This window comes from Ostrea edulis, chromosome 5 (genome assembly GCF_947568905.1).
Source record: "Ostrea edulis chromosome 5, xbOstEdul1.1, whole genome shotgun sequence".
Lineage (NCBI taxonomy): Eukaryota > Metazoa > Mollusca > Bivalvia > Ostreida > Ostreidae > Ostrea > Ostrea edulis.
Window position 1 is genome coordinate 49,516,493 of NC_079168.1, and position 16,858 is coordinate 49,533,350.

Sequence of the window (16,858 nt, forward strand, 5' to 3'; positions counted from 1 at the left end):
TATCTCGTAGAGATTTTGTCGTGCTTGCTAATCAATGTCATACAAAACATTGCCCTGCATAAGCTTATCCATGGATGGATACCCACGGCTGATCTCGTATTCAACTCTTCATAGTAAAAGACGAGATCAGCCGTGGGTATCCGATAATGAAGTTTGTCATGGAAGGATGGGGAAAAAAATTTACGATTAGGTTTTCATATTTTTTGAGTCGGGATCGGGAGTCGGTGCGTTAGGGTGAACAACTAGGTCTACCCAGACATTGACAATACAGTAATAAACATACTTGTATTATATTCTACGAGAGCGTACGCTTCTAAGACGAATTTATTTTGATTCGGTGATAGGTTGTGTACGAACTACCTGGAATTATCAGCATGTAAGTGTTTATAACAGACTTTAGGCCTTTAACAGTGTTTAAGATTTTATTTATATTTGTTTCCACTTTGAGTATCTTTTATTTCCAGCTGACATACATTTGATATTTGGGGGTAATGTCTCTGCAAAGACCCCCGAATAATCCTCACCTAAGGTGCCATGGGCTCCCTGGATTGGATATATGTATTTATATTGTTTAATGTCTTGTCGAGTTTTGATTTGCTTAGTGATTGATAAAATCTATGAATATAATTATATATGTCTCGGGTAGAATGTGTTTTGAGTACACATGGCAGGAAATGAAGACTCTGATTTTAAATAAACAACCAGACTGACAACACCACTATCTAAATAAAAACAATAGAGAACCAAGGCTACATGGATCGGAGCACCGTATTCTCAGTTTCTCTTTAGAGAAGTGGACAGACATAGCCTGGATGTAGGATATGCCTGTCCACTTCTCTATAAAGAGAATAAGAGGCATTGTACAAAATCCAGACATTCATTTCCCATATATGATAGAGATCTTACAACTGTGCCAAAGTCACTGTGCTACAAACTACACATTAAAGGAGTGTTTACAGTACCAAGGGGTTGACATTTAAAAAATAAATTTCATTTCTAAAAATACATGAGGGTCTGCGACACTTCACATCGACATACTACATGAAGTGCATTAGCACTTCATGGAAAGTATAGCGTGAAGTGATGCAGTTCTTACCCTCATAATATATTTTCAAAAATGAAATTCTTATTTATGCCCCATCAGCCTGTAATTGGGGAGTCAAGGGCATACAGGTTTTGGTCTGCCCGTCTGTGTGTTTTTACGCTTATGATAGTTTTATGAAGAAAAAAAACTTTGGAAAAGATTACAATATTACTAGATGTACATGTAGCATATGGGGAAACGAGTACATATGATTTGCAAATATGGTGTGCACAAACTACAAAAGTATGTTGACAATATCAGTTTTATACCAACATATGAATAGCAAACTAGTTGCATTTTTGCACTTTTATGACATTGCCTATTTTTATGCTCCACGAAATTTTTTTGGGGAAGCATATAGTTGCTGTTGTGTCTGTCGAAGCTCATATCTCCTAAACTACTATAACAATCTAATTAAAATTAGATGTTGGATCCGCTCGCATAATCGCTACACAAACATCTAACAACATCCCGTAGAGGGTCACGTCAGAGGTCAAATTCGATTGACCAATGAAATCACCGCTGGCAAAATCATTGAATGTTTGTTGAAGCCGATAAGTCTAGAGTGATACCGAATTTGACCTCTGACGTGACCCTCTATGGGATGTTTTTAGATGTTTGTGTAGCGAGTATGCAAGCGGATCCAACATCTAATTTCAATTAGATTGCTACTATAATAGATCACAAATTTTTCTTGAGACAAGGGCTTTTGGATCAGGGTCTCTCATGGTCATTTTGGAAAGGTCAAGTCACTCAGAACATAAAAAAGTTTCTTATTTTAACAGTTTTTGTTATAAAGGTTTCCATCTCCTAAACCTTTCATCAGAAATTGATCATAATCGGTTACAAATATTCCTTGGGACAGTGACTTTTGGACCAAAGTAATTTTGGAAAGGTCAAGGTCACTTGGTATATAAATATAAGAAAAAAGTTCCTTATTTCAACAGTTTTTGAACATGTTTTGATCATATATAATTACACAAATAAGTAATAGGCAAATGGCTTTCAGACAAATGTCACTCAAGGTCATTTGTAAAGGTCAACATCACTCAATATATACCTTATATATGAAAAAACCCATCAAGTCAACAATAATTCAAGAGTTATTGATCATTGTGCAAGTCATTCATCATAAGAAGTAGTTCATTGGTTAGATGCAGTTTGGGATGCATCTATCAGTTTGACTGATATTCTTGTTCTGAAAGTTTTAACTAGATATTCACTCAATTTGATAATTACTGGTTTGTCTTCATTAATCATCAGCCATATGAATTTATCCTTATTTGTTAAATAGATAAAGTTTTTATTAAGCTTGGATATATCATTCAAAAACATATTTTGCTCTTCACATATTCTTTAGTTTCTTTCTAGAGGAATTTTCTGACAGTATTATTTTTTACCATTTCATATCTCCCTCTTTCAATTCTTGGGTCATGTGCACTTATTTGGAATCTACATAGATCTAGTCTAGAGATTTTTTAAGGGTGAAATGTGTACAAAAATGTGTGTTTAAACAAACAGCAATAAAACAAAACAGTTTCATTTAAACGAAAAAATTTAATGGATCAAAATCTCAGAATACCTCTTCTTTTGAGTCTTTTGTAGTCTGCGTTTTGAGTTGCTGCTTATTACCAGTACTTGTTTTTGTTTTACTTCGTGAATAAAAAGGATGAAAAGCATTTGAGTTGGGTTAATTTAAGATTGATTCATTCAACTCGGTCATCAACAACTCCATTGACTGCATAATGGACATACACAAAACACTCATTTGTTAAATAAAAACTTACAATTATTGAATGATAGACGTTTAAAATCTGAGTAAACTAAATCATGCCATAACCAACACTTTGTGAAAACAAACAAAATTAGTGAAAAATATATTGCATCATTAACCAATAAAATGTAAAATTGTACATGTTTGATAATGAAAAACAAAACAATTACATATGTACTACTTGCATTTATCATCAAATTATTTTTTGAAAGAAAACGTTGGGTTCGTTATTTCCGGTAGCGACTTTCACTTAAAATTACTTGAGGATGTTTTTCCCTGATAAACATGATAGAAATGAAAGACAATTAACAACTGAATATGATAAATTTTATTCATTACATGTAATATACTTATAAGTATTGTAAACCAATTTTTATTTGCATGCGAGAAATTTTCACAAGGTTCAGAAGAACCTCGCTGTCACAAATATTTCTTGCTGCGAACCAGTCCTTTTCATGTCTTTAAATTTTGTATTTGTTCAAGATATTAATAATCAATAACCCAAAGTATTTAACTATACTGGCATAGACTTGAACATAGTCCAGAATCATCCCCGTTACAGTGCTTATACAGAGAATACCAATCTGAACTTGTACAAATTGTTGATACAAGAATATCTATTTTAAATATTTTTTTTAAAAATAGGCATTTTTTGTATTCGATTGTAAAAATCTAAAAATTAATTCTCATTTTTCAAAAAACATATAAAGATTCATGCAAGAAAACAATTTTTACTCTACTGGTCAAAAAGATGTGAAGAGGGTCAGAAATCAAGAAAACTTACTACATATTTTTTGTATAAAGAAAATGTTAATATGAAAAAGTACATGTTTATAAAATCTAAAGATGAAATGATTACTGGTACACATGTAATCAACGACATTTCGTTTAAATCCTGTAAACCTTTACAAAATGATTAAACGTGTACACAAAGGTTACTATATATACCATGTTTTGATTGTGATGTCCTAGTTGCTGGGGTTTTTTTTGTTCGTTCGCAAAAGTGAAAGTAATCAAGAAAGTAACCTTCGGTTTCAGTTGCTAACAAGTTTAAGAAAAAACATAGTGAATATCGGTAGATATACTTCTTCAATGTTCAATGTATCTGCAAAAATCTCCTCCTGGTCATGGGTTATGGCATACTTTACCCAACTCTAGACATTACCTTTTCCAGTACGAACACCCATGCTTTATTCTTGCCCGCTTTTAGCAAAAAGTGGGGAACATCAATATGGGTCTGTCTCACACTTTCATTTCCAGTCAATATCCCCGAAAATCCTAAAGCTTTTGCAATGAAATTTCATTCAATAATTCCCTTTTGACTTAAAGAAGACCCTACTGATTTTGAGGTCAAAAGGTCAAAGACTAAGTTCAGAAATTTATATTTTACATGATTTCCAGTATGGAGTTCCAAATTAACATAAATTCAAACAATTGAAGATATCATCAATTTATTTGATTTGCTCAATAATTCAATTAAAGATCTCTTCAAATAATTATTATACCCCACGCAATGAAGGTGCAGAGGGTACTCAGCATAATTAATGTTTTTAATCAGTCAGTCTGTCAGTCCCTTTCTTGTCGGCGCAACTCCTCTGAGACCGCTCAACAGAAGTTCATTAAACTTTGTAGTTAAAATAAGGACACATCGTGTAGATGTGCATATTCCCAGGAAATTAGCTAGGATTCAATTGTCAAGCAATGTTGGAGCGTGTGGTATGTGAGGTTGCTAACTTTTTCTTTCATTTCATATCTTCAATTCAGAATTATTGCGTGCAGTCATTGAATTATTGATAGAAGTAATTGCTGCATAGATGCGTGATATAATTGAATTGTTGCTCTCTTCCAATAAACTTTGTTTTGATGCTACAAATAAATAAATAAATTATCTGTTGTATTAACAGTATATATTATTTTGTCCTTCATTGGACTGTTTTACGTTTTTCGAAAGAAATGTTTTTCTTTTTTGATGTTAAAAATTAAGAATATAGCTCATTTAATGTTGACAACCAAAATTTGGACAGTCAAGATGCAAGGATAATAAAGAGCAATATTTTTACTTTGATTCTTTGTTATGTAAACAAAGATTCGAGTCTTTAAAAGTAAACAAACAAACCAGTGAAACGTTAATTTGTAATTTAAAGCATCTTCATTTTGTACAATCACAAATTTTAACTTTTAAATGACACATTTTACCTAAAGTATGCTTGAGATGTGATATATATAATAAACTTGGATCAATGTCCATTTATTTTGAAATCCCCGTAAACAATAACACACCTCAATCTTTGTTTTCAAAAACAAAGAATAAATTCTCTATAATGAGCTTCTGTCGAATAACCTTAATTTTTTTGTGAAACCTTCTCAACATATTAGACAGTAGATTTTGATCATTTAAAGTGAAAAACAAAAATTGGAGGAAAATCGTGAATCAGTCCCTTTTAAATGGGGGACGTAAATTCCCTGAGTTAACTTGGAGATCAGGTTTTAAAGATAGGTTGAGCCTACTTTTTGTGAGTGTTGAATGTTTGTATGTTGTTTGTATAGTATTTTGTTGTTTGTAGAATTCATGGGCATGTAATGGACGAGGAGGCCCAGATTTTAGGCCACTATGAACTGTTGTCAGAAAATGTGAAGATTTATGAACTTTCAGGATGTTAATGGTAGGTATCCAAAGTGACTATTAAAGGACACATCTCATATTTTCAAAGTATACAAAATTACATGCATTTTGTGTTCTTTATGCTTATATTAATTAATTCTAATAGTTTGTTTATCAAAATTTTGCGATAATTAACCACAATACAAACTTTAAATCTAAGCCTTGATTTCAAAAAAGTCTAGTTAATTAGGTAGGTAGTCACGTGGTACAGTGACGTCACATGCGCCCTTCGGATTGTGAAAGTACTGTGAGATATTATTAAAAATTCAGCTTTTAGGGGTCTAATTTATTCACCATGGGCAAAATTTAAATTGATGTTGACAAATTTATATGTTTTCGCCACCAGTGCATACAAATAGCGATGTAAATACCCAAATATAGCGAGGAAAGTGAATATGAAATCGGCAATATTGAGAGTAAATAATGTTTATATGGGTCGTTGTCTACAAACTATTTGGTAGTGTTATTCCATTATACATCTGTAATTGGTGCTGTTTTTCTAAAATAAACAGTGCAATCATTATTTATTTTTGGATTAGACAAATTATAATATGTTACATTGTTGACAACTAGGCCCTAAGCCAAGCTACTGTCACAGGTGCATTTCGGAAAGAAAGAAAAAGATTTTACGAGTTCAATGAGGAAATAATTTTATAATTAAATTTAAAATTAGGAAATACAATATTCTATTACCTATATAATTAAAAGTTCAATTATTTTGTATCATTAAATTTTTTGTAAATCTACCAGGTGATAGAAACTGAGAGCACAAGTTACATTGAATATGTTGTTACAAGGTGAAGGTCAGTTGATCCGAGTGTGTATTGAATTTGAAGACCAAAACAGAATGTATGCTGTAGGCCTACCAGTGCTTACAGCTTCGATATATCCATTTTCTTGCAGTTTATCAGGGTCTCTGTCCAAACACATTTAAAGTAGTTTTAGGCATAAAAAAATGAAAAAGTTTAGAAACATGTGTTGTGTCCTTTAAATGAGTTATGATCTGTAAGGTCAAATAGTTTAGTTTGTTCTTGTATTTCTTGTTTGGATCAATTTTTATATTAATAATCAATATATTTCCCCCTTATGTAATTGTAATGCCATTTATCAGTTCCAATATACCTTGGAACTCTCTCTCTGTAGTATGTCCACCAGTCTGTGTATAATGCTACCAATATTCAGCTTTACCTTTATTGTTTTGAGGTTAAACGGTGCTAGGTTCAGGTCACATTTTGTTAGAGTAAGTTTCAAAGTGATACCACAAATACTGTTTTGTATTGGAACATATTTTTATTGTCAAGACAAAAGGATTGGGCACAAGTTCTTAAAACTATGGAACACCCTCTCATATACAACAAAATACAGAACTGTTCAATATATAATTATGGTGTGCATGTACATGTATACAAATAATGGTATCAAGAGTAAGTATATATGTATGACAAGTGACTGTTAAAAAAAATAACCAAATGTAAAACATAAAAGATTGATTGAATATCGTTTAACGTCCCTCTCGAGAATCTTTCACTCATATAGAGACATCACCATTGCTGGTGAAGGGCTGCAAAATTTAGGCCTATGCTCGGCGCTTACGGCCTTTGAGCAGAGAGGGATCTTTATCGTGCCACACCCGCTGTGACATGGGACTTCGGTTTTTGTTGTCTCATCTGAAGGACCACACCCCATTTAGTCGCCTCTTACAACAAGCAAGGGGTATTGAGGATCTATTCTTGCCTGGATCCCCTCGGGATTAACACATAAAAGAAAGAAAACAAATAGGTATGTATTGCTCAAAGGCAAAATGAAGAGTAGCAAATAAGTTAAAAAATAAACATAATAGTGCAAGGAAAAGGTGCATTGTATTGATGTTTACTAGTAAGAGTACTTCTAAATGTGTCATATACATGTTCTCAAATAGTTGAGAAAAAACAAACTATATACACTTGTACAAAATAGTTGTGTTGCTGTCATAAGCAAAAGTGGAACAACAATAATAGTACACATGGAAAAGACAAAATGTGTGAAAAATGGCATAATGAAATACCATAATACAAGTTGATTACATGAAGCACTGAAACTTTTAGGTCTAATGTTTGTTGTGTAGGTATTAAGATGGAACGCACGATCATTCAGTCTCAGTAGGTTGCCTCACATAACCAAACGAAATATACTCTCATGTAAAACTTTGATCCCCTATTGTGGCCCCAACCTCCCCCTGGGCTGCAGTCAGACACTGATATTCTACCACAGTTCTTGCAAAGATCAAAGGAATGCCGTGGTCATTATTCTACAATATACCTTCATACGTAATAACTGATTATGAGAAAATTGATACTCATCTCGCTTGCACTTTGAGTTTTGCTAATGCAACAATAAAGTTGATGACTGATAATTCAATTTCTTAATCATAACAATCAATCTATATACAGGTGACTCTCGATGGTTCGAACTTCGATCTCTCGAAGTGAAATCATGGTCCCGATATTTTCTCTCTATATAGCAAAGCAAATTTACTATCGATCTCTCGAACGTTCGATCTCTTGAAGTTTTTGATCTCTTGAAGTGAAGTTGGGTCCCGTAAAAAACATTTCATTGTTTTTCACTCTCGATCTCTCGAAGTGGTGGTAGCGTATACCCACCATTACCCAAGCGTGTAATAATTTTTGCTTGGACCTTACCTGGATTTTGTTGAATGGTGGAGGGGTAATTAGGTGTTTACATAGTTGAAATATGGAATGTGCTTCTCTGTGGAGGTGACACACTTGAATATGTAATTGGCTAATTGGTCAGTTTACACCTTGCACTGGGGTTTTGGGTCTTGATGATTTAAATTATATATAATCCTACTATGAATAAAATCTATAATTTGTTTTGACGTGACAACGAGAGAGTAACTTTTATACATAATTTAGAGATCTACAAACTGTTAAATTTCTCGAGTTTGTCCTTTGTGTAAAGTTACTCTAAAACATTGTTTTACTCATTTGTTAGAATTTTTGCTCTGGGTAAAGCGACATAACATTGTGCTCTGTTTAGTTTGCGATAGTAAAGCTTCATCGGATCTTGGTTTTGTATGCCTATTTAAGCATGATTAAAGATCAAATAAATACATAAACTTTGAAATATTTTTATCAATGCAAAATAAGGGTTTTTATTTTGATATCAAATTAACTACCTGACGAATATGAAGGAAATCATGTCAAAACGATGTCATATGATCTTGTTGGTAAACATTTCCGGTTACTGTAAAATCTTAACCATACCGATGGACCTTCAATTTCCGAATCTCAATCTCTCGAACTCTCAATTTCTCGAAGTTTTATCAAGGTCCCTTGAACTTCGAGTTATCGATAGTCACCTGTATGTTGTAAAATAAATTCATAAGTGACTGAAGAACATTTGTCATTCAGTATAAACCAATTAATCGTCTGCATTCCAAGAGCAGTGCACATGTTCATGAAATAATTTATACTATTAATTCATGATAGCTCTATATTCATAAAAGAAATTATTCATTGAGCCAATGAGAGAGAGAGAGAGAGAGAGAGAGAGAGAGAGAGCTACCATTAGGATACAATCATTATATGAACACTACAACCTCAGAAACTCTGCAGCTGGCCCTGAGACATGTCCTGTGTATATCAACAGTATACACAACACCCTGATCTCTTGGCCAGGTAAATTCCAGGTAAATAACAATGACCATAGATAAGCTCTGCCCACATCCAGTGATCCATGAAGAAACCATATGGTATTTTTTGGGGGTTATCTACTAGTCAGGGACAACCATAATGCTAAGTTTGATTCAAAATGAAAGGAGTCATAATATGCACCATAAGACATTTTGACAAGTCACCAACATGAAAATTGTTTATTTCAGAAATAGGCATCATCTACTCTCTAGGATGCACTGGTATACCAAGTTTGATGGTTGTCAAGTGCTTAAGATGTTGAACAGACAACACTTGGTTTACCCCTCCTCTCTCTCTCTCTCTCTCTCTCTCTCTCTCTCTCTCTCTCTCTCTCTCTCTCTCTCTCTCCACCACCAACAACAACAAACTGACAGACAGGTGCAAACCAATATGCCTCATTTTTTAAGGATGGCATAAAAATATGTAATGTAATTGTAATATAGTGTTACCAATTTAAAGCTGACATGAATTAATAAATATAGTAGAATTCCATGTCTCCGTCATATTTCTCTGCTAATCCGCCATATTAGTTGGATATTCTATTGTTATATGTATCGGGGTTCACATGGTATATAAAGGGATGAGTTTTGCTACGCTTCACTTCACATCAGTGTCTTCGATTTACATGTGCGGGTAGCTTCGACAGGTAATACGTACATCTCCGATGCTAATTTATAGGATATCAAGAAGAAATGAAATCACGTTTTGGAACACCATGCAGTTCTCAAAATTACAATAAACATATCGTACAGTAGTAAATCATTCTAAAAGCTCTGGATAAATAAATTTAGAATGGTTTTTTTTTTACGTGAATGTACGTACATTTGCAGTAAATATGTCAAAACTACAAAATCGCGGAGAAATATTTCCTCTATTATCTATTGATAAAATGGAATAAGCAAAGGGTATAAAATCTGTACCATTCACACTTATTTCAAGCAAAGGCAAATACATAAATACTGCTGTACTTAACATGGCATGTATGCTCACCATGAAAACGCATCAAATGCGGACGACTATTTACCTGGGTCTACTCATAATATCTGTAAAGGACCGCAGATGTACGTGTACACTTGTCGAAAATACTCTAAGTAGTAGTAAAACTCCCTTTATTTGCATAATTAATGAAACAAATGATAAACTCCATATGTTTTCCAACAGTTTGTCCATTGTACAGACTGCAACACACTTAGTCCATGCCGATTAGCTATCTTCAATCAGGGGAAGTATCAGAGTATAATATTTACCCTGTGTTGTGCATGAATCCTTATACCGTATGATTTACTGGTCAGAGCATTGCAGATTTGTAAATAAGGAAATCATTTAGGTACATAAATTGTTCATGCATATATAATTTGCATATACAACGCTGTACAAGTGTATGGGATGGGAGAGAGAGAACCCTAGAGAGAGAGGGGGAGGGGGATTCAAACGATGATCTTGTGAGGATCTTGTAATAATCGTGCTCTTATTAAGACAATTGATATCGTTGATTCAATAAAAGAGAACAGTAACTCAATATTACTCTCATTAATATTGATAGTACTGATTTATTTGATTCATTTAAATCATGCAATAATTAAACATTAAACACATCATTAAATGATGTTATTTTCAATTGCTTCATTTTATGCTAATTTGGCAATCAATAGATCATATATATAGCTATGCCATTTTGCGTTATTACATTCTGCATTGAACTGGATGCAAATTGTACTAATGCAAAATGTAATAATTTTTTTTGTTTTTTTGTTTTTTTTTTTTTAGGTTCATACAACATTTATTCACATTATGACAGTCAGGGTTTTAACATCATGCCCTTACAAACCCACCTGACTAAGGGGTACAGGGTATTTTATCTACCATTTACTCACACATCCACTCTAATAGGCATTCATTCAAAGATAGGAAAAAAGGAAGAGAATTAGAAAGGAATGAAATTACTCTGGCTTATCATATGTACACTATACAAAATAATATTAATCTAATAGGTTGTCACAAACTAAAGGTTTTAAATGTATAACAAATGTACTGTTATGACATTGATAATAACTTCCGATGATATACATAGGCTAATTAATATATACAATTACATATTATATATTCTGGATGATCTAAAATCTATAAATCTTTTAATTTATGAAATGTATTCCATTTCTTCTCAAAAACATCTACATAATCATTTTTACATGCTAACTGCCTTTCTACTTTGTACACATTTGTCCAAGTGGTAATAAAGTTATTTAACAAAGGCGGATTGCCTCTACATTTGCAACCATACACAAAGTACTTTAAATAATAATTAATCAAATTGATCATTTCATTTTCTGAGCTACCCAGCAAAAAGGTTTTTTTATCAACAACAATATTTACTGAAAAAAATCCCTAAACCATGACTGCACATTCTTGCAAAATAAAACAACATTTTCACAGTCATACAAAACATGCTCTATTGATTCCCTTTCTTTTACACAAAACGAACATAAATCGTTGTCTATTTTCTTTATTTTGAACAAAAATAAATTTGTGACTAAAATTTTTTGATTTATACGATATTGTAGCCACTGTAATTTTGTATCCTTTGTAATAGTAAAAACATTTTTATTAATTGTATTCCACTCTTCTTGAGAGATATCAAATTGTATATCCCACTTCTTTTGACCTGTAGGTTTTTCTTCACTATGATTAAAAATTTGGTACAGTTTTTTCTTGTTTCTTTTAAAATATATGAAAGGGACTATATGTATGGGAATAGTAGGTTCTTGAACTTTTATAAACTGGTTTATTCCATTAACTCTCATTGCTTTCTTCAATGCTTGTCTTAAACCAAAAAATTCCAAAAAATGAGATTTTACTTTACACATTTCCATGAATTGATTATAATTCATGATATCTCCATTCTCATCTAACATTGAGTTAACTGTATATACATTATTTTCACACCATTCTTTCAGATATAAAGTTTTTCTATTTACCTTTATGTTTTCATTGTACCATAAAACACTATTAACCATACGTTCAGAAGATTTTTTTCTCTCAAAAAGACATATTAACCATTTCCAAGATTTAATTACATCAAATGTAATAATTGAGTTTATCATATTATGCGTTGTTATCAGGCACATCGAATCAAGGGAGGGGACAAGAGGGTATGTCCCCCATCTTTATTAACAATATCCATTATTTGTTATTTTGTAATGCAAATAAAAGATAGATTTGGTGCCCCCCGCCCCCGACTTGATCCCAGCTTGAAAGTTCTGTTATATATTAGTAAAAGATACACACCACAACCAATGAAGAAAAGAAGATATTATTAGGCAGTCATAGTAGTGGACTCTAACCACCCCATCCCACCCCCAACGATTGAAGAAAATGAAGTGTAGGAGAAATTATTGAGGCAGTCAAAGTAAAAGACTCTTAGACTCTTTAACCCCCAAGATTTTACATAATATATAATCATCAATAAATTTTTAATTGTGCATGCAATATATCCAACCAGATGCTCTGTGTCTAAATCATCTAAACTTTCAGAATGTTTCATTGGTATACAATAAATTTTTGTAATTTTGAGCAAAGCATAATGTTTTAAAATGTGATTTTATTCATTTCTCATTCCCTTTACATTACTATCGGATATGTACACTGGTCGAGTCCACCTAGAAAAGTCACTCAGGTGTGACAATCACATTTGGGGTATATGCAGGTAGAGTAAATTAGGCTACCTGAGAGAAATATGGCAGATAAGATAAGAAATGTGTATGTATTAATTCATGTCAGCTTTAAAAAGCATTGCCTATACAGCAGGTTTTTTTTTGATAGCTTCATTCAAGCTTGAGTTAGTTTAACAGTAGTTATAAATTATTAATTTTATGTTTAAAAGTAAAGATAGGAAAGCTATTTTGAAGATATTGTGTATAACTTTTGTGACTTTATGTGTTGGATCTGTGTGACAACCAGTGTTGGTTGTTGTTGTTGTTGTCTGTTCCTTTTTATTTCCGTGCAGTATCACGGGTAGTGTCCACACTAGTGGGCCCCCTTCCAGGTATCTGACTGGCTGCACGCATGGCAGATCTCACCTCAGATCTCCATTCTTTCTGGTCTGGGGTATATGCAGGTAGAGTAAATTATGCTACCTGAGAGAGGTACCTTGTTCCGGTACTTGTATCTTTTGATAAATGGGTGATAATGTAGTAAATGGATAGAAATATTTATTTAGAAATAATGAAAGTAACATTAAGATGGGGGTCTCATGAGCAATGTAACATGGAAGTTTATTTCAAACACTTGATCCATGACATAGTGGTATAGCTGTCATATTGGAACTTAAATTCAAACTTTTTATTGGATTTACATGTATTGGAGACAAATGGACATGAGATTCTGTTTGCTTTTGTCTACCATTGTGATGCTGTAATCAAAATTGTTTTCATGTGTTGTTTATTTTATAAGCTTATTAATTGAAATTCTGTGGAACCATTATATTTCACGGGGGCTCAATCCCACTAGTTGCCTCAATGAAATATTATATTTAATTTCTTGTATAATATAATGTTCTGGAGTACAGAAACCATATTCAATCCCAGGGAAATAGTATAATCTTTACAATCCATTAAAATTAACCACATATTTGAATGATTCTACAGACATAAACCCATTATAAACCACATGACTGAAGATGCATACATTTACACAAGTATTCAATATAAAAACACTGATACTACTGCTTCATCTCTTGATGATTGTATTATTTGTTAGGTTTTGGAAAAGGTATGACAGCACCAACTCTAGAGCAGAATCCTATGGACTACGACAATGCAATTTTGCATCCCAAGAAGTATTTCTCCCATCTCTATCGAGGAAGCATACCAGAGTTCTACAATAGGATCCCACATAACGGCACACAAACGTGTGCACTTGTGCATGAGAACCAGGAACTGGACAGGCCAGCAAGATCGCAACTAGGGTATCGATATGGACTAAGTGTGGGCAAGCTCATAGACAGAATCAACAGCAAGGTGGAAGTTAGGAAACTGGACACAATTGCAGATGATAATACGTGTATAGTAAGATCGACTTCCCCAAAACCTGAAAGGGTACACAAACCAGAAACAGACATTAGAACATTATTATCAGATGAAGCAGATTGTTCTGGTGAGACCAGTGCAGATATACCAGACAGTACAATGACTAGTGAGGGGGCACAGAAGAAGGAAAGATGTTGGTCACTGGGGACTCAGAATCCTTGTCAAGTGTGTGGGGACCGGGCAGCTGGGTTCTACTGTGGAGCATTTGTTTGTGAAGCTTGCAAGGTAATTCATGTAAATCTATATGTTCTGCTTTCAAACAGTTTCTCACATCTGCTTGAAGGCATAGGTTTGATGGAGCACCTTTACCATACAGATAGGCAACAAGTTCCTTGCCTGATACAGTAAAACGTGCCTATAGCAAAGTGCTGGGGACAAAAATTTTGATTCATTAGAAACACAATTTGATATATCCAATTAGTTTATAATATGTTTTAAAACTAAGGGAATGAAAATCACTATGCTGTAAGTGTAAATTCACTATAAATGTGTTCGCAGTAACCTTACCTTGTTTAGCTGTAGAAATGAATTTTTGTCTTGGAATTCTCAAACCACCCAGTATAATGATTACCAGACTAAGTACTTTAAAATGCATACATCCATGAGTGAGTTTTCCTAATGAATGGATACCCTTTCATTGTATTCCGTGTTTGTCAGTATTCACATTTTTAACATTTTTTCGCCAGTACCATCTTAGATCTCCCCTATCACTGGTCACAGATCTTTCTTGCATAAAAAGGGTGGGGATAAGTTTATTCAAAGAATGGTAAAAGATGAACAGTGCTACAGTTGTGAAGTTGCTGTGGTTACTGTAGTGTAGGATGAAGTCCATTCAGGGGTATCCCTTGGCTTCATTTGAGGCCACAATAAATTGTCCAAAATTTTATGAGACTCGCATAAAAAATAGGTTAATTTTTAGCTTACCTAGAGGAGGTTGTGAAATCTAATGAAGGTTAGGATTATTCTCGTTTTCATTGTTAGCAATTTAACTTCTGGGTGAGGAGGATTCAACTTTGTTGAAATGAAGGGAATGTTCCCTTCCAAAAGGGAATACTTGGGAAATACTGAAAATAGGATGAGGTCTTTAAAAAGATGTTTAAAGAATCACTGAACCAGAAAAACCAAAACTTGCAAGAAAGCTTCTGTTTCTCTATAATACAATAAAGATCCAAGTTTCCTTGTCCAAACTATGGTCCTTGGATACAAAATAGGGGTTTACAGTTTAAGCCAGGAATCTTTAAAATTTTCATATCAAGAACTTAAGGGAACTATTTATCAACTTTTAGATATATGCAAGCACCTCATGTATTTAATGTAGATTCAGGTTGTTTACACCATGATGCCCAGGGTCAGGGTGGGGTCACAATGTGCAAGCAGCCTCATATATTGTAGATTGAGTTTTGTTTGTACCATGAACCCAGAGGACAAAGTGGGGCATTGATAGGGGTCTAAAGTTTTACATAGGGTTATTTACTAAGTAGAGGTAGAAAATTCCTTAGGAATCATCTGCTCAAGAACCTCAAAGGTATGATATGTCAAATTAATATACAAGCATCCTTGTGAAATATAGACTCAGGGCCAGGGTAAGGCCACAAATAGAGGTTTAAAAGTTTTAACTTGGGATATATGGAAATAATTCTTTTAAAACCCTATTGTTATTGACTTAAGAACCATAATGGTAGAATTTGTCAAATAGATAATTATGCAAGCAACATCATTTCATGTAGTATCAGATTCATTCACTTACATTAATTGATGTGTACAGAATGCTGTTTTGCCATACCGTAAAGGGATATTCCACTTTTTGGTGCAACATTTGACTGTCAAAGTGAAAGTATAAGCAAGCATGAATATGAATTTTTTTAATGTCAGATTTAATGTAACAATGATGTCACATTATGTAAGTACTCCCAAGTTATTCAGTGATTGTCCTTTCATAACCTTCATAGACAAGTTCATTTTGCTTTGGAAATGAAAATAATTGAAAAATTTATTGAAAATCATTTACAAATGTAATTGCCTTTCTTTCAGAAATTCTTTATGAGAGCTTCAAGACAAGTAAAAGTGAAGTACATTTGTCTGAAGGCAAAGAATTGTGTGATTACGAAAGAAAGTCGAGTCCAATGTCAGTATTGCAGATTCCAAAAATGTCTCTCCTTAAACATGAGTGTCCCAGGTAAGGAAATATGTTGATTGAATCAGGTAAGGAGATTTTAAATATATGGACTGAACCAGATAAGGAAATATATGGAGTGAACCAGGGAAGGGAATATATGGACTGAAGATTGTAATGGTTGACAAACACAAATCAGACTCAAATTCAGAAAAAAGTTTTCAGTAGATTTTTTCAATCCAAGCAATTTAGTGATCCAAGATTTTTCACTAGCTAGACAGGCTAGTGTCAAGACATTTTCTACAAGCAAGTATATATACACTGTATAGTGTTTATGTGTAAAACATTTATCAATAACATCTTTTTTAATGCTATTGATACTAAATTGAAACTGAATAGATGTTTAGAAGGAGCAGGTAGCCCTTTACCAAAATTGTAAATTTCATTAT

General features: G+C 33.3%; 1 protein-coding gene across 2 annotated transcripts in view; it reads left to right on the plus strand.

The window, feature by feature from the left end:
- The first annotated feature begins 210 nt into the window (after positions 1–210).
- Positions 211–16,858, plus strand: part of LOC125652261 (nuclear receptor ROR-alpha A-like) — a 39,579-nt gene continuing 22,931 nt past the window's right edge. The window contains exons 1-4 of one of the 2 annotated variants that reach the window (XM_048881312.2): positions 211–376; positions 5,423–5,521; positions 13,968–14,521; positions 16,328–16,472. In XM_048881312.2, coding sequence (XP_048737269.2) covers positions 5,500–5,521; positions 13,968–14,521; positions 16,328–16,472 — 721 coding nt within the window. In that variant the 5' untranslated portion in view covers positions 211–376; positions 5,423–5,499. Of the gene's footprint in view, positions 377–5,422; positions 5,522–13,111; positions 13,327–13,967; positions 14,522–16,327; positions 16,473–16,858 lie in introns of those variants that run through there. The other variant, XM_056164716.1, reaches the window with a different exon arrangement.